Source organism: Schistocerca piceifrons, chromosome 4 (assembly GCF_021461385.2).
Source record: "Schistocerca piceifrons isolate TAMUIC-IGC-003096 chromosome 4, iqSchPice1.1, whole genome shotgun sequence".
NCBI lineage: Eukaryota > Metazoa > Arthropoda > Insecta > Orthoptera > Acrididae > Schistocerca > Schistocerca piceifrons.
In genome coordinates this window covers 92,707,040-92,725,905 of record NC_060141.1, presented here as the reverse complement: position 1 = coordinate 92,725,905, position 18,866 = coordinate 92,707,040, and the positions used below count along the sequence as shown (strand labels likewise).

Here is an 18,866-nt window from a genome sequence, read left to right as displayed (position 1 = left end):
TATTGGGGGAACAAAACAGGGTGGTACATCAGTATGCCTGTGTGTCCCAAATCACTGTTATCTGAGCTGGAGTCACCACATGCAAAATCTTCCAGTGTTGGTGTTGTTGTGGTCTTAAGTCCATGCTAGTCTGTCCTGTGCAATGCTCTTCAGTACTTGAGAGCACTTCCTATAATTGCATTTGAGGTTCAAAAAACTTCTCATTCAGGCCTGTACACAATGGGAACTTGAGTCTTTTACATGATCTCCCAGGTTTTCTCAGTGCAATTGATTAATAGTGTGCTTCTGGGTGTTCTGCCAAGTTGTTGTTTACATTTTAGGCATAATGTTTTGATGACTGATCGAGCTATCTTCTTCAGGTGGTGCGAGTTTTGCTGTTATGAGTACTTGCTGCCTGGGCTCCAACCAGACTGTGAGCTATTGCTGCTCACAGACCACTATTTATAACAGCGTTCAATCCTTGATGCCCATTACACCCTTTCATGTAATGTTAAAGAAAATCTAGGTCTCTGAAAGTTAGGTGTGCACCACATTCCACATGAATGTGGCATGTTTGACATATGGCAGCCTATCAGAATAGTCAAGGAGAAATGCTAGGAACATCGATGTCGTACCTCACTAAAACAATGAAGCAAATCAGCTGTTGCAAAGCACTGCCTTGAATATAATCATGAAATGAAATATGTTGAGACCAGTACCATGATGCAAATGCCAAGTTTCTGGGACTGCATAATTAAGGTGTGCAGCAAAATAAAGATCTCAGAAAATGTAATAAACAGGGCTGGCAGTTTCAGTTTAAATAATGCTTGTGGTTCAACACTCAGTTTATTAAAATCTCACCTGCCATCACATCCGCCAGAGTTGGAAAACTCGGAGAGAATTTGAATTTCAAGGAATACCAGTGCAAGCTCTGAAAAGCAAAGGAGCATCAACAATGCTTCACCCAGAGCATGTCTTTATTACTCAAAGAGTGACACATCTTCACATTTGTTTTGAGGAATTTCTCAGTGATGTGCCCTATGATGCCATTCTCAGTTGTAATGTTGAGTTTACAGTCACCCTCTCCTCCCCAATAATCACTGCACGATCTTTATCAAGATATTTCCCCAGGGAGCTTAAATTACAGGTTAAAAATGCCATTTGCTTTGTATCACTACCAATGGAGTTATGTATTGGTTCTGACATTCTCCTCATGACTGCCCGCTAACATAAGGACTGCCTAGGTATTTTTAATTACTTCTGGTTTACTCCTGCTGAAACAGCCCTTTTAATCAAAGGCCTAAAATGTAATTTAAAGCTTACTCTAAATGTTGTAAACATCAAATGCATAATAGTCGATGTTGAAATTGCAATGAAATGTTCCCATTTGAATATCAGTTGTTCGCAAAATTGGCTTAGAAACACAAAAGTAAAAGTAAAAGAGATAATGAATCCCAAATAGTTAAAAAAAATGTTAATGTCAAGCTTACAATTAATAAAGCAATTGTAACAATGCCAGATAAATGTAATATGTTGGTCCTTGTTAATGAAAGTGATTATATATCAAAGGCTTTAATGTTTTTCAGTGGAAATGGCTCTTCCGAAATTAACAAAGATCCAACTCCAAAATTTCAAAATACAGTTAAAAGACTGATTGATGATAATAGTCTCCTTGTTTTACCGATAGAAAAATCTTCATTGAAGACAATGAATCAGCAATTACCTAAATTAAGATCCCAATTAAAGCTACATAAGCCTAATATGTCAATTTGTCCAATTGTTAGCAATATGAACTGTCCATTGAACAACCTAAAGAAAAAACTGAATGATATTTTGAAAGCTTTTTAGGTTTTTAAAGAGAATTTTATAATAAAGAACAGCTATGAATTGGCACAGTAAATCACGTTGAAATTCCTGACAATGCATGATTTGTCTCATTAGGCAGTACGAACCTGTAAACTAACATACCAGCTAGTCAGTTAGTTCGTGTTCCATTGATTAATCTCATGCAAACCTTTATGATGTGGAACGTGTCAAGTGCATAAGAAATGCACACATGAATGAAGGCTTTTTTATTCTTTTGTTCTTTTTTTTAAAGTCGTAAAATTTTTATTACCTACCCCATTTCCTTAAATGGCACAAAATGCATATATTATACCTATAGATTTATTTATTCCTGTTCAAGAATTTGTCTGTGGTATAGAAGGAGTTGTCAAGAGGTATGATTTCAGTTTATTTTTAAAACTGTTACTGCTATCTGTCAGATGTTTTACATCATTTGGTAATTTATGGAAAAGTTTTACAGCTACGTATTTTACCCCTTTCTTTGCCAAAGATGGGTTAAGTAGAGGAAAGTGTAAGTCTTCCTTTCTTCTGGTATTATAATCATGAATGTCACTGTTGTTTTTAAACTGGTCCTTGTTGTTGAGAACAAATTTCATTATTGAGTAAATGTACTGTGGGGCTGTTCTAAGAATTACCCCAAAATATTATTCCGTATGACATCAGAGAGAGAAAGTATGCAAAGTATGTTTGCTTGCTAATTTCTATATCCTCAAAATTCACAATTATTCTGATTGCAAAAGTTGCTGAACCTAGTCACTTCAGGAGATCCAAAATATAAATTTTCCAGTTCATGTTCCAGTCACTGAAACAATAGCCATTATTAAAAATAATTTACTTCAAAATAAGATTATTAGTACAGAAGAAATAACAGAGGTCATTGAGTTACTTGAATGTGCTGTTGCTTTCAACTGTGTGTCATTCAATGGCAAAATCTATTACCAGAAAGATGGATTAGCAGTGGGCAATTCACTAGCAGGTACCATAGTTGACATCTGTGTTAATCATGCAGAATTGCAATTTTTCAAAGATAATCCACAGACCATGAATAAAATTTTACATTATAAGAGATACATTGATGATACTCCATTGCTATGTAAAAGTTCCACAGAGGGGCTGGACTCACTGACATTTTAAATAATGTTCAGTCTGATATGGCTTGTACAATAGAACATGAAAACAACAAAACCATTAACTTGTTAGGTCTAACTGTTTCACATTGCAGTATAACTTTTGTTTTACCATTTAGAGGAAGCCGAGTGCCACTGATGTAATTATTAAAGCAAATTCATGTCATACAGCTAAACACAGAAAAGCCTTTATAAGATCAATAAGCTACAGAATAGTTAAATTATGTCTGGAACCAGATGCTATCCAAAACAAACTAAATACTGTAAAGCAGTTTGCCGAAGTTAGCTGTTGTAACCCCAGTGAAGTTGATTATTTGCTTCATAAATTGCAAAAATCTGATAACAGTCATACAACTCCCAATAGCAAATTTACCAGAATTACATACATGAGCTTAATTTCTGGCAAAATTAATAACTTGTTCAAGAACACTGATTTGACAATAGCCGTTACTACCAGTTACCTTTTGCAGAATCGGCTGAAGCATATAATTCGAAACTGCAATAATACCTATCTAAATTCTGGTGTTTGTGTTTAAATATTATGTAAAGATTGCGACAACCAGTACATTGGCCAGATAGGTAGAAACTTCACTACTCATTATAAGGAACACACTTTAGGTACGTCTCGTAATAAGCCAGTATTGGGCCAATACCTAATGCATCACAATCACTCAGGAGGATGTATAACAAATAGTTTAAAAGTTAAAGAATTGTTGCTTAACACATTAGAAGAGATAAAAATTTATACTCACTACAAAAATAAACCCTCATGCATACTCAATGAGCAGCTAGACTTCAGAGAAAAATATTTCCATAATATAGAATGGTTCTGCAGATTCAGAAAGATGTAGGTTGCAGTAGGTACTGGGAGATGAAAAAGCTTGCACAGGATAGAGTAGCATGGAGAGCTGCATCAAACCAGTCTCAGGACTGAAGACCACAACAACAACAACAGAATGGTTCTGCCCTTGTGTTCCTCTTTTATTCTTTCTTTTATTTTTTATGGCATCGTTTCATGTTTGTAATAAACTGTGTGCAATTAATTTTAATTTCCTTTTTTTAAAAAAAAAAAAAATTCCTGGCTCTTAATAGGCCCAGTTTGTCTTAAGTGCCATCCTTCATGCTGCATGATGATTTTACTGTATGCTAACTAAAGAACCCTATTTTACTTCTGTTCATATTTATTCCACTTTTATTTCTCTAAGTAACAATTGTTACATCGTGATCACTGCTATTTTACGGACTTTTGTGAGTATTGACAACTGCAGTCACAGTATCTTTTAACTTTTGACTGATTATGTATTTGTTTTACATTTATGAGTGCTTAGATGGGTCCTTAGTGTATTGTATCACAATGACAATAACTTGTGTTTCTATACTTCCAACATTTTGCATGCCTATTTCGTGGAGTAATTGTAAACAGACATGTTCAGTCTTGGTTTAAACTTCAGTTTTCTTATGCTCATTGTTTTATGTGTGTGATTGCCTCGATGCGTTGGTGAGATTTTGTGCCGTTGTTCTTTTGATGTAACTAATAAACACATCAAAAAAAGTTTTGCATCACCCTGTTTCCCAGAACGCCTGAAGATAGACATTGACTGTGGATATTATATCACAGATGCAGTCCCTTTGACTGTTCAGAGATGCCACTAAATCCACCCAAAGATGTAAACAACCATGCATGAGCAGCGCCTATTTGATGGAGGGGGTCCGATAGCTGATCAGTTCCAGTCATTCCACTAGGAAGGATGTACATGGCTCGTGTTGTCTGTAGTTCAACCATGCCTAGACGGTGAACACCGCGGTTTGGTTGCATCTGCATTGTTACTTTGTGCCAGAAAGGGGTCTCAACAAGGGTAGTGTCCAAGTGTCTCAGAGTGAACCAAAGTGATGTCGATAACATGCCTCACTCAGGCCACCCAAGGGCTACTACTGAAGTGGATGACTGCTACCTATGGATTATGGCTCGGAGGAACCCTGACAGCACTGCCACCATTTTGCATAATCCTTTCATGCTGCCACAGGATGTCATGTTACAACTCAAACTGCGGAATGGGCTGCATGATGCGCAACTTCACTCCCGACGTCCATTGCGAGGTCCATCTTCGAAACAACGACACCATGCAGTGCGGTACAGATGGGCCAAGCAGCATGCCGAATGGACTGCTCAGGATTGGCATCATTTTCTCTTCACTGATGAGTGTCGCATATCCCTTCAACCAGACAATCATCGCAGACATGTTTGGAGGCAACCCGGTCAGTCTGAATGCCTTAGACACACTGTACAGCGAGTGCAGCTAGGTGGAGATTCCCTGCTGTTTTGGGGTGGCATTATGTGGGGCTGACGTACGCCGCTGGTGGTCAAGGTAGGCACCATAACGGCTGTATGATTTGTGAATGCCATTCTCTGACCGATAGTTAAACCATATCGGCAGCATATTGACGAGGCATTTGTCTTCATGGATGACAATTTGTGCCCCCATCGTGCACATCTAGTGAATGACGTCCTCTAGGATAATGACTTCGCTCGTCTAGAGTGGCCAGCGTGTTCTCCAGACATGAAACCTATTGAAAATGCATGGGATAGATTGAAAAGAGCTTTTTATGGATGACATTACCCACAAAATATTCTGAGGGTTCTAAGCCGAATCACCATTGAGGAGTGGAACAATCTGGACCCACAGTGCTTTGATGAACTGGTGGATAATATGCCACAACGAATACAGGCATGCATCAATGCAAGAAGATGTGCTATTGGGTATTAGAGGTACCAGTGTGTATAGCAATCTGGACCACCACCTCTGAAGGTCTTGCTGTATGGTCGTGCAACATGCAGTGTGTGGTTTAAATGAGCAATATATTTCCTGTACAGGTTCGGGAACTCTTGGAACTGAGGTAAAGCAAAACTTTTTTTGATGTGTGTATTTTTTCATGCTTTAGGTATCATGTATCCTACTTTACTTGTTACCATGTTGTTTACTTGGTGAAAGTCATTTAGAGGATCTGACACATAGCACGACACTAATCATACTTGCACAACAATATTTTGTAAAAACAAGTCACTGTTGCAACTTTGCAATCTGCATCTGTGAAACGTGAATTCCGTGTGTTGATGATAAGCAACGGTGTCAGTCAAGCTGTATTTCCACTGCCACTATGATCTAGGAGGAATATGCATTACCTGGCATGCATTTCTACATGTCGATCTGCATACATTATGTTTTTGACATCCAGCTGTGGTCACAGCTCTGAAATCCACTTCTGCTGGAAGGTGCACATCAATATGGCCATGCCATCTCCATGGAGGCCAGTATCATTGCTTAACCACAATTTTTGCTGCTATACAATGTATAAGTGTGCAGTAAATCCCCACAGATGGCTGTCGGTGTTCTCACAACTGATTATGATTGGTTCCCTCTTTTTTACACATATTTTTATCACAGACTGATGAAATACTGTTTATAGTAGTTACTTTATATAATATAAGGGGGCCAGCCGGTGTGGCCGAGCAGTTCTAGGCCCTTCAGTCTGGAACCACACGACTGCAATGGTCGCAGTTTCAAATCCTGCTTTGGGCAAGGCTGTGTGTGATGTCCTTAGGTTAGTTAGGTTTAAGAAGTTTTAAGTTCTAGGGCACTGGTGACCTCAGATGTCCCATAGTGCTCAGAGCCATTTGAACCATTTTATAATATAAGGAACCTATTTCTTCTAATATAAGACACCTATTTCTTCACTTGTTATTAGTTTTTTATGTAATCATTCTGTATATACCTTATTGTAACAACTGTTTTACATCCTGTATGCCTGATTGGCTATCAATGATGTAATTCAGTGTAGAGCGGGTGGAGCATCATGTATTTAAATAACAGCTGCATTGTTCACCTTAACAGTTGACATTCGTGGAATTCATAACATCTGATCCATTCACTGCCACTGCCCACCACCATGGGTATAATTTACTCTTTTTATTATTTATTATATAAGATCTGTTTTATTTGTTACTACTGTTTGTACACATCCCTCTTAATTCTTTGCATGTTCATATTTCAATATGATGTCTGAAGATGGTCGGTAACTGACTGAAACCAGTAACCACAAAAATTAAGGTTTCTTGTGTTCAAGACTTTATGTTCATTTTAAGGAAAGACCCTTCCTTCACATGAAAGTGAAAATGGAGTACCATATCTGTTATATTTGTAATTTTTATAAAAGCATGATTTTAGGTTTGCAGTTCATGTACCCACACATTATGCAAACTTAAATAAATATTTGTTCTTCAAGTCAGGGGAAGTGGGAGTGGGGGGTGGGGGGGGGGGGGAGCAGCAGCAGAGATATTTTCTTTTTTTCCCCAAGAGCATCAGGAGTCCTAAATATGACCTGATTATAACTGAGGCATTTCATGTAAGCTCGTGTTACGCTTGCATGCTGTATGATAATGTACAAAATTGTTAATACTTCTGTATTCATGATATTTTTAGATTTTTCTTTCATGTTACTTACTGAATATTACTGTGTTGTTAAACACAGGTTTACGCTTCACGAGCTGCAAGAGTGCCAAAGATCGCACTGGAATGTCTGTAACTTTAGAACAATGCCAGATTCTTGTCACGGAGTATGATTTGGCAGAACATGAATTCCGCAGAGCTTTGGACTGCATGAGGAGGTCAGTATGTATGCATATATAGTGTTGCCTGTAATTGCAGTAATGATTCAAAAGAAAGTAATAAGAAGTGACTTAGTAAAGATGGTAGTATGAATCTGTGCTAATTGACACTGTTTGATTACCACAAATTCATACAGTTCATGTGAATTTCAGTCACATTATGTCATTTTACGATGAAAATTCGTACCATAGATAGTACTTCGAAAATATCAAGATTTTTATGTAAGGAAAAGTAATACAGTTGTGCTGTACATATATTGAAACTGTATGAATGTGCAAAACAAGAAGAGAAATAACAGGCCTAGCATTCAGGCAAAGAGACTATTTGTAGCACGTGGATAGAAGTCAGCTGGGAAATTTCCATTTTTCAGTTATTCACAGCTACTCACAATATCTGAAGAATAATATCTGTAGATTTGATTATTATATAGGCACTTGGAGTATTGAAAGGAATTATTTTCTCAAATGATGATTTGTGATTATGTTCAGTTTCGTGCACTATTAATGCATCCAAGTGCTAATCCATGCAGTGGCCTCATTCAGGTTTAAAAACAAGAAAATTTCAACCTATCACAATCAACACGGAATATCGTGGCAACTGTGTTTTCAGCCAAAAATATGTTTATGATGGGTTTCATGGAGCTAGTAACTTCAGAAGTGTATCAGCTCTCACTTTTGAAATGTACTATCCAGTGCAAATAATACAACATGCTGAGTTATTGACTTGCCTTGTGCCACTGTAATTAATATCTGTGCATTATTGTGAACATTGCCCAACTTCAGCTGCGTATTTCTTGAATGCCTGATCTCACACTTCATTTTATCATCTTCTCTTACATCTCATCAGATTAGTTACTTATCATTTTGAGGTTTCTGTTGTTAATTTTTGACACAAAGGCAAAAGAATTCCATGCAGAAGCTTAAAAAAGCGTTTTCTATTATATCAAAACAGCTTGTACAATGAAGGTGCTTACAAATAAAAATGATTATTAGTACATAAGTATACGTATAAGTCACAGAACAAATTATTAGCATACATCTTTTGAAATCCTAACAAAGTGTTTTTCAAGCACTTTCAATACACTATATCTCATAGCTATAGTTTGTAATAAATGACTTTTCCTTATGGAAGTCTTCTGAAAGGTAATCTATTTTTCTGTGCCCTTTTTAAGGCAGCCATTGGTGTTATATGTTAGGCACCATAATTCATATAGTAACACAATGCACTTAGTTTATGTGTGATTTTATAAATGTGTTTGCTGAAATCTTTCTGCCCCTGACAACATACAGGATATGACCTACCAAAATCAGTTGTTTACATGTTGATAGTATATGGCCCAAGAATATTTGTGGGTTTCCTGGATTTGTAGAACCAACTTAATCATTAACTCACACAATAATGAGGAAGAGGGGGATGGGTGAAGGGAAATTTGTGCACACATTTTCGAAGTATTGTAATCTGCTCTGGTACTTTATGTTTTAAAATTTTGAAAAATTTTTTTGTTTTTAATTACTTCTTATATCAGATTCTTCAACTGTTTTAAATTTCTCAGTAAAACTTAATGCTACAATTTAAGTCTTAGTGGTGAATGTGACTTTAACAAGAGCAGGAATTGTCTGCTGGGGGAGCGACTCTTAAAACAAAGTTTTTGGGAACAAACAACCCAGGATGGAATAATGACAGTATTATGAAAAGGATAGATTGCTACTCACCATATAGCGGATATGTGGAGTCGCAGATAGGAACAACAAAAGCACTGTCAAACAATAAGTGTTGTGTGTGTGTGTGTGTGTGTGTGTGTGTGTGTGTGTGTGTGTGTGTGTGTGTGTGTGTGTGTGAGAGAGAGAGAGAGAGAAAGAGAGAGAGAGAGAGTGCTAATTCGGATGGATATAATACGGAAAACTTATATTGGCGTGATGTAAAGTACATATTCTATTTCCGGTATGGCATGTTACACTCATATAGAAAGGCCCTATAACAGACCATATTGCAGGACGTTTCCCAAGACAGAAAGTTAAATATGTGTTTTGAACTAGCTATAAGTGGACTAATACACAAAGTAAGTGCATGTAAGTACAAGTACAGTAATGCAGAAGTATATAAAATGAATTTCCAAAATTGTCAAAACACGTACACTGACCAAATTGGGAGAGCGTTTAAAATATGTTACAAGGAACATTGCAGTTTAAATTCAAATCGCACAGCATTGGATGAACAGTTGAGAACAAATAAACATACATTAGGTGAGATTTAAGATAGCATAAAAATTATCCACACTGTGGATAAAGGCCCTCCCTTAAATGTTTTGAAAGAGTTGGAAATTTTTGTTGAAAACTAGAAAAGTCCACAAAATTTATTAAACGAACAAAACTAATTTAAGTTACATGGGTTATTTGACAAAGTGCTGTAGATAAGCAACCAAAATATAATGCCTGCCATATTATCCTAACAGTGATATTTTTATAAACGATAATTTTGGACACATATTTGTAAAGACATTTTAAGCATGTATATTTTTTATTTATTTATTTATTTATTTATTGTTCCGTGGGACCACATTAAGGAGAAGTCTCCATGGTCATGGAACGAGTCAATACATGAAATTATAACATGATTGTAGAAACAGATAAAATGAAATATAAGAAACATATTCAGTTGTAGATTGTAGAAACAGATAAAATGAAATATAAGAAACATATTCAGACGACACGTCGTTAGTTTAAATAAAGAAAATCAAGAATGTAACACTGGAATTTGCTTAATTTTTTAGCTCTTCTAGGAGCTCCTCGACAGAATAGAAGGAGTGAGCCATGAGGCAACTCTTCAGTTTAGACTTAAAAGCGTTTAGGCTACTGCTAAGATTTTTGAGTTCTTGTGGTAGCTTATTGAAAATGGATGCAGCAGAATACTGCACTCCTTTCTGCACAAGAGTCAAGGAAGTGCATTCCACATACAGATTTGATTTCTGCCTAGTCTGCTTGTGTCTGTGTATGTGCGGAGTCTGTGTATGTGTGTGTGTGTGTGTGTGTGTGTGTGTGTGTGTGTGTGGGCGCGCGCGCGCGAGAGTGTATACCCGTCCTTTTTTCCCCCTTAGGTAAGTCTTTCCACTCCCGGGATTGGAATGACTCCTTACCCTCTCCCTTAAAACCCATATCCTTTCGTCTTTCCCTCTCCTTCCCTCTTTCCTGATGAGGCAACAGTTTGTTGCGAAAGCTTGAATTTTGTGTGTGTGTTTGTGTTTGTTTGTGTGTCTATCGACCTGCCAGCGCTTTCGTTCGGTAAGTCATCTTTGTTTTTAGATATATTTTTCCCACGTGGAATGTTTCCCTCTATAAATAAAATAGAGGAATAGGGTTACCTTGGCAAACTTTGTATGTGGTGTTGTCTGAAAGCTGACACAGTCCCTCAGCCACATACTCCCGACGATCAAGTACCACGGTCGTGGAACCCTTGTCCGCCGGAAGAATGACGATGGATCGGTCAGCCTTCAGATCACGGATAGCCTGGGCTTCAGCAGTGGTGATGTTGGGAGTAGGATTAAGGTTTTTTAAGAAGGATTGAGATGCAAGGCTGGAAGTCAGAAATTCCTGGAAGGTTTGGAGAGGGTGATTTTGAGGAAGAGGAGGTGGGTCCCGCTGCGACGGAGGACGGAACTGTTCCAGGCAGGGTTCAATTTGGATGGTGTCTTGGGGAGTTGGATCATTAGGAGTAGGATTAGGATCATTTTTCTTTGTGGCAAAGTGATATGGTGATATCCTTCCCTACAGCCTAGGTCTTCGTGGCAAACGAATCTGCTCCAGTCCGGAATCCCTGAACCACTACACCAACAACCTGACAACAGCTTTCGCATCCCGCAACTACCCTACCGACCTAGTACAGAAGCAAATAACCAGAGCCACTTCCTCATCCCCTCAAACCCAGAATCCCCCACAGAAGAACCACAAAAGTGCCCCACTTGCGACAGGATACTTTCCGGGACTGGACCAGACTCTGAATGTGGCTCTCCAGCAGGGATATGACTTCCTCAAATCCTGCCCTGAAATGAGATCCATCCTTCATGAAATCCTCCCCACCCCACCAAGAGTGTCTTTCCGCTGTCCACCTAACCTTCGTAACCTGTTAGTTCATCCCTATGAAATCCCCAAACCACCTTCCCTACCCTCTGGCTCCTATCCTTGTAACCGCCCCCGGTGTAAAACCTGTCCCATGCACCCTCCCACCACCACCTACTCCAGTCCTGTAACCCAGAAGGTGTACACGATCAAAGGCAGAGCCACATGTGAAAGCACCCATGTGATTTACCAACTGACCTGCCTACACTGTGATGCATTCTATGTGGGAATGACCAGCAACAAACTCTCCATTCGCATGAATGGACACAGGCAGACAGTGTTTGTTGGTAATGAGGATCACCCTGTGGCTAAACATGCCTTGGTGCACGGCCAGCACATCTTGGCACAGTGTTACACCGTCCGGGTTATCTGGATACTTCCCACCAGCACCAACCTATCCGAACTCCGGAGATGGGAACTTGCTCTTCAATATATCCTCTCTTCTCGTTACCCACCAGGCCTCAATCTCCGCTAATTTCAAGTTACCGCCACTCATACCTCACCTGTCATTTAACATCATCTTTGCCTCTGCATTTCCGCCTCGACTGACATCTCTGCCCAAACTCTTTGTCTTTAAATATGTCTGCTTGTGTCTGTATATGGGTGGATGGATATGTGTGTGTGTGCGAGTGTATACCCGTCCTTTTTTCCCCCTAAGGTAAGTCTTTCCGCTCCCGGGATTGGAATGACTCCTTACCCTCTCCCTTAAAACCCACTTCCTTTCGTCTTTCCCTCTCCTTCCCTCTTTCCTGATGAGGCAACAGTTTGTTGCAAAAGCTTGAATTTTGTGTATATGTATGTGTCTGTTTGTGTTTCTATCGACCTGCCAGCACTTTGGTTTGGTAAGTCACACCATCTTTGTTTTATATGATGTGACTTACCAAATGAAAGTGCTGGCAGGTCGACAGACACACAAACAAACACAAACATACACACAAAATTCAAGCTTTCGCAACAAACTGTTGCCTCATCAGGAAAGAGGGAAGGAGAGGGAAAGACGAAAGGATGTGGGTTTTAAGGGAGAGGGTAAGGAGTCATTCCAATCCCGGAAGCGGAAAGACTTACCTTAGGGGGGAAAAAGGACGGGTATACACTCGCACACACACACACATATCCATCCACACATATACAGACATATACAGACAGGTCTGCTTGTGTCTGTATATGTGTGGATGGATATGTGTGTGTGTTTGTGTGAGTGTATACCCGTCCTTTTTCCCCCCTAAGGTAAGTCTTTCCGCTCCCGGGATTGGAATGACTCCTTACCCTCTCCCTTAAAACCCACATCCTTTCGTCTTTCCCTCTCCTTCCCTCTTTCCTGATGAGGCAACAGTTTGTTGCGAAAGCTTGAATTTTGTGTGTATGTTTGTGTTCGTTTGTGTGTCTGTCGACCTGCCAGCACTTTCATTTGGTAAGTCACATCATCTTTGTTTTTTATATATACTTTAACTTTTACAGATGTATTTTTTGAAAGATCAGCAATATGTACAGATATGAGATGTCTATACACACATCTGTAAAAGAGGTAATTAAAATGTAAATTATATTTGGATACACTATACCATGGACATTACAAATACTGTTCTACAGTCAATTTAATCTGTGTCGCTGTCAGTGTCATCATGTAATTACTATAGTGCAGCCAGTTTAATCTTTAGTGCTGTCAGCTAACTTTAAAAATAAGTCACCATACTGGAAATGAATATGTACTTTACGCAACGTAAGTGTAAGTTTTCCATTTTATCTCAATTTGTATCTTTTACAGCGTATATTCTGATGATGCTCTTATTCATTTAAAGAGTGTAATTGGTAAATAAAAAATTGTAACAGTGACTCGTGGCTGTTTACAAAAACTTTGTGAATATGACTTTTCGCAACAAATTTCGTATTCATAATTTCAGGTTCAGGACCCTTCTTACACATCCATATAATTTTAAAAAGTGTGTTCTGAATGAAAATCATTGACAGTTAATGAAATTTGTATTTTTAAAAAAATTTTTTCAGTGTTTATAAAGTATCCCTCCACTTGCTGTAAACATTACTGAAAATGCATTGATGTTGATAAGATTGTGCTAAAAGATAATTTCAGGTTCTTTACCCCACTTATATATCAGAACCTATTTAAAATGTATGTTGTTAATAAAATTTAAAGACATTTAATGATTTTTTGTGGGCACAAAAGTACACTGCTCTCTCTCAATGGTATTATGTGTTATGGAAAATGCATTGGTATTCTAGGGTTAATGGTGTAGGAAAGTTCTTGTAGAATGTAATTACTTCATCATTAAAGGAGACCACTCACCAAAAAGCAGAAACATTGGGCTGTCAATAAACTTTCCTCCCGAACAGGCCACGAAGGCCCAAAGGTACTGACCAGCCACCGTGTCATCCTCAGCCCACAGGCGCCACTGGATGAGGATATGGAGGGTCATGTGGTCAGCACACGGCTCTCCCGGCCATATGTCACTTTCTGAGATGGGAGCCACAACTTCTCAATCAAGTAACTCCTCAGTTTGCCTCACAAGGGCTGAGTGCGCCCCGCTTGCCAACAGCGCTCGGCAGACCGGATGGTCTGTGCTAGCCCACCCCAGCGCTTAACTTCGGTGATCTGACAGGAACCAGTGTTACCCCTGCAGCAAGGCCATTGGCAGGCTGTCAGTAGGCACACACAAAAGAAGAAAAATTTTGCTATCATTTGACAAGTTGGGGTACACGCACACACACACACACACACACACACCTATTATACCAATACATGGTGCTGCACTGTGTGTGTGTGTGTGTGTGTGTGTGTGTGTGAGAGAGAGAGAGAGAGAGAGAGAGAGAGAGAGAGAGAATTTGTGTACTCCAGCACATCAAAGGATAACTGTAAAAGCTGGTAAGTTTTCCCCCTTTTGTGTGTGCTTATCGACAAATCAGACTTTTTGGTGAGTGGTATCTTTTAATCCTAAAAAAATTTGCAACTTTATCATTATTATTATTATTCAAAGCAAGGCTTTATAATTTTAATGTCTAAAAATGTTTGAAGTACCAATATTAACAGAAATGGTTTTGTTGTGTTTTAGTGAAGGTAGCCGTAGAGAGAATACTAACAAGAACACAGGTGTTCGCAAATATGCTTTCAATAGCCTTCAATTGCTCACTCTGCCTAAGGAGTACAGGCCACCTGCTGGTACTTATGGATCTGCACAAACGTGATATGACTGTTGTGTCTTCCAGTCAAGTTCCTATATAGTGTTGTTGGTGCTCTTTGGTTCTCATAAACTTCAACCAGAAAATTACAAGAAGTGTTAGTGAGCTGCAGTTACCTGATTCTTAAATGTCCCAAAATTCATTAAAATTTGTGTGGCGTGTGTTTGCTCTAAGAGCTTATTGATGATACAGTGATGCTTTGTAAAAGATTACTCAGCATCTGATACATTTACTGAATCTGCATAAAGTAGCTTCATAAGCTGTTCAGCTTCAGAAAACAATAAACAAATGAAATCTGCAAAATATATACAGCCAAGTGATGTCTGTTCCTGCCTTTAGCAGGCAGCTTTAATAAGTACATTGTTGACAGAAATCTGTGTGCACTAAGAAAATATTCACCTTACCTAGACAGTACAAATTTTACACTGGGTGATTACTGTACATAGCAAAAGTATTATGTAATACTTCAAATTCTAAACACATATTTATCTTTTATTTGCTACTTATTCTGCACAAAATGTAACAATATAAGAAAATCAGTATTAATGGTAACACTATACTGGAATCACAATTTTTTGTTGATCTGGAAATGAAGGTGATAGATTTTTTTTGTAAAGATGTTGAAGTTTATTGATTATTGTAATGGTTGTTACTGAATTATTATTTTTGTGTAAATATATGTTTTTCATTTTTATATTAATATTTATTTTTACTTTTTTTGTTATTTGTATTATTCAGCTGATAATGCTACAGATTTGAAATGCTCTAAAAGCAATTTTTTTTTTTTTTTTTTTTTTTTTTTTTTTTTTTTTTTTTTTTTTTTTTTTTTTTGTTCCCTCCAAATCTTACCTTGATAGCACAATTTCCACTCTGGTATGAGAGGCAAGATTTGAAGTACTGAATCACTGTAATGCTGTCTTGATGAGAGACTTCAGTGTCATTTTAATCTTGTACCATTTGCAGTTTTTAGATCTGAGGTATACTTTCTACATGTAACTACTGAACTGTACAGAATGGTGCATGGCGACCAGTGCCAGTACTGAAACACTGCTTTATGTCATACCTCTGCAAGCAGAAGTATTCTGACAATAGGGCTTACAGCTGAAGTAAAATATTTGTTTTGATGTTTAACACAGTGAGTGAACAGCTTGTGTGAAATTAAAATTCTGGTTAAATTCTGTGAGACAAGTACTCCTCCCAGTAGATACCTATGAAAGCAAAAGTGATGACGTTACCCTAGCTTTTGGAACTATTAGTTCCTTCCCATGGGTGGAGAGATGGGTAGATTGGAGAAGGGTGAAGAGGGAGGACAGGTCACTCACACATCAGGATGAGAGAGGCCCGCCTGTAATGAGGACAGTAGCATTAACAGTTTGAGTGATGTCCTCAGTATTGAAGTTAAGCTCGTCCTGCTTGTGGTTGTTTCTATATTTGCTGAAATCGATCACATACCTTGATCTTCTTCATACTCACAATCTTTCAGTGTACTAACAGTCCTAACGTACAAGTAAATTTCAGTCCAAGACCCAATGCTTCCTTCTTTAACTGTGATAATCTCACTGCCTGTAGGACATAACATAATTGTGATTGGTAACTATCAGTTGCTCTAATGACTGCTATTTTACCAAGCTATGTGTGATCCTCCATCTGATCTACAGTTGTAAAATCACATTCAGGAGGGCGATGGTTCAGACCCACATCCTGCCATCTAGGCTTAGGTTTTTCGTGATTTACCTAAATCACTCCAGGAAAATGCTAGGATGTTTCCTTTGAAGAGAACAAAGCTGATTTCCTGCCTCATCCTTTCGTAGTCCCAACTTGTGCTCTGTCTCTAATGATCTCACTGCTGACAGGATGTCAATGTTTAAATCTTCCATAATGTAGGAAAAGACAGCTTTCGACCACAGCCTTCGTCAGTAAGAGAGAGATACGTACGATTCATACACACAAGCAAGCACACCTCATGCACGCTGTCTCTCTCTTACTGATGAAGGCTGTGGCCAAAGCTTTATGTAAGTGTCTTTTAATTGTGCCTGCAGCTTCACGTGTCATCTTTACAGTAAGTAGCTATCTGTCTTACCGTACATGGTTGATGTTCCTACTGGGGTTCCCATTGTTTAAATCTTCCATCCTTTTTACAGCTTCAAATCAACATTTACTTATCCTGTTTGGAGTGTCAGCATTTTTCAATCCATTTTTCCCTTTCTGCTTGTTTCTAATACCACACTGTTTCATACTTTAAGTGAAAGATTATATTTATGTCTTCTTGCACCACATTTCAGATGCTTACAGTTTCTTCTTAGATTTTCCATTGTTGTGCTGTTTAAAGACTAGGCAGTTCTATGCCCCAAATGTACAATTTGATGAAACCTTATTTTTATTTAGAGAATGGGTGAATTTTAATAGATTTCACTCACATAATTATAAAATAAAAATGATTTATTCTTTGGTGTGCTCATATTGTGTAATCATACTTCTTAAATGGCAGAACTCTTTCACTTATTTTACAATGACTTTTCCAGTTTACATGTTCAGAAATTCATTCTCTCTTTCTTTCACAAATCATTTTAGTATTTTTTACAATGCAAATTTTCTACAGGTTTCACTTTGCTTCCCATACAGCCTCCCCACTTTCAGCCTAATGAATTGTTGTGTAACTCAGTCTTAAACATGGTATGCGTTCTCCTCTCGCTCTTATTCCTGCTTTACATTACTCTTTTACTCGTTTCAGTGATTTTTTGTGTCAGTTGTAATGATAGGAACATGAAGACAATACAACACCCAGTCCTCAAGTGGAGAAGATCTCTGACCCGGCCTGGAATCAAACCCAGGCGGCCTCGGTTTGCAATCTGTTATGCTGACTGCACAGCTACTGAAGCAGACTAGACTTTTTAGTTTCACAATTTTTGTATTGTTTGCTACTGGTGGGATTATCATGGCAGAATTAAGATACACAGAATATATTGTAAATGGCATCAGGTATTGTGCTGCAATGATTGACTTCTGGATCAAAGCGAAGTTAACTGTCATTGAAAAGGAATTCCTGATATGTACAACAGTAATCGATAGACGAGATTTTTAAATCCAAATGCAGTCACTTGTATTTCATTTTGAAGTGACAGCTGTCTCCATTTTATATATTGCACTGACATATGTTAGTCACTGTTACATTGTAAATTATGAAAGGTATCAGGTTAATTTCTTTTTAATCATTTACTCTAGGTGCAGGTAGAGAATTACAAAAATGATACATTTAATATTTAACATTATGAAAGGTATCAGGTTAATTTCTTTTTAATCATTTACTCTAGGTGCAGGTAGAGAATTACAAAAATGATACATTTAATATTTAACATTCTGGTACCAACATGATTGTTGGAGATGGTACTGCAGTGTTTGTCTTGAATATATTTTGATTTATGTCATGAATAACTTTGTCTTTTATTACCAGTGTGCTAGTTGTGCATTCATGTGTAACTAATATGGGAGACAATTTGGGAAGACCATCAGTGTGTTACAGTCTAAGTGCCTTGCTGGAGGCAGTCCAACTACTTAAACACTTTATTGAAGCATTAAGCATTCTCTGTGATAATCATATAGCTGAGACATTCTCCACAACAGGTAAAGAAGTCATGTTGTTAAACTGTTACCATTGCAACAAAGATTATTTCTATGTACAACAACAATACTAAATATAAATGTACCGGTGAACAAAAGAATAAATGTTATTTAAAAGATAATCTGTTCTGATGTGATACTTATTGAGGAGTCATAAATCTTAGTAAATAAAACTTGTGTTTATTAACCAACAAGTGGAATGTGCAATTACACATAGCTTTTACTTCTAGGGAGAAGAATATAACATGTACAGTGCACTTATTTTGTCTTATTATTTATTGCTAAATCTTTCTTGTTTCAACCATTTAGATGAACTGGTATGGAATCTC

The 18,866-nt window shown here is 37.9% G+C and overlaps 1 protein-coding gene and 1 long non-coding RNA gene across 2 annotated transcripts in view; both read left to right on the top strand.

Annotated features, from left to right (window-relative positions):
• The window catches only part of LOC124794682 (inositol polyphosphate-4-phosphatase type I A-like), a 272,042-nt gene extending 256,535 nt beyond the window's left edge, over positions 1 to 15,507 (top strand). The window contains 2 exon segments of the mRNA XM_047258226.1: positions 7,479 to 7,614; positions 14,793 to 15,507. Coding sequence (XP_047114182.1) covers positions 7,479 to 7,614; positions 14,793 to 14,925 — 269 coding nt within the window. The 3' untranslated portion in view covers positions 14,926 to 15,507.
• Positions 15,508 to 15,774: 267 nt separating this feature from the next.
• On the top strand, positions 15,775 to 18,654 carry LOC124795528. The gene is made up of 2 exons (XR_007016716.1): positions 15,775 to 18,105; positions 18,195 to 18,654. It is a non-coding gene; the product is annotated as an uncharacterized LOC124795528 (long non-coding RNA).
• The last annotated feature ends 212 nt before the right edge of the window (positions 18,655 to 18,866 follow it).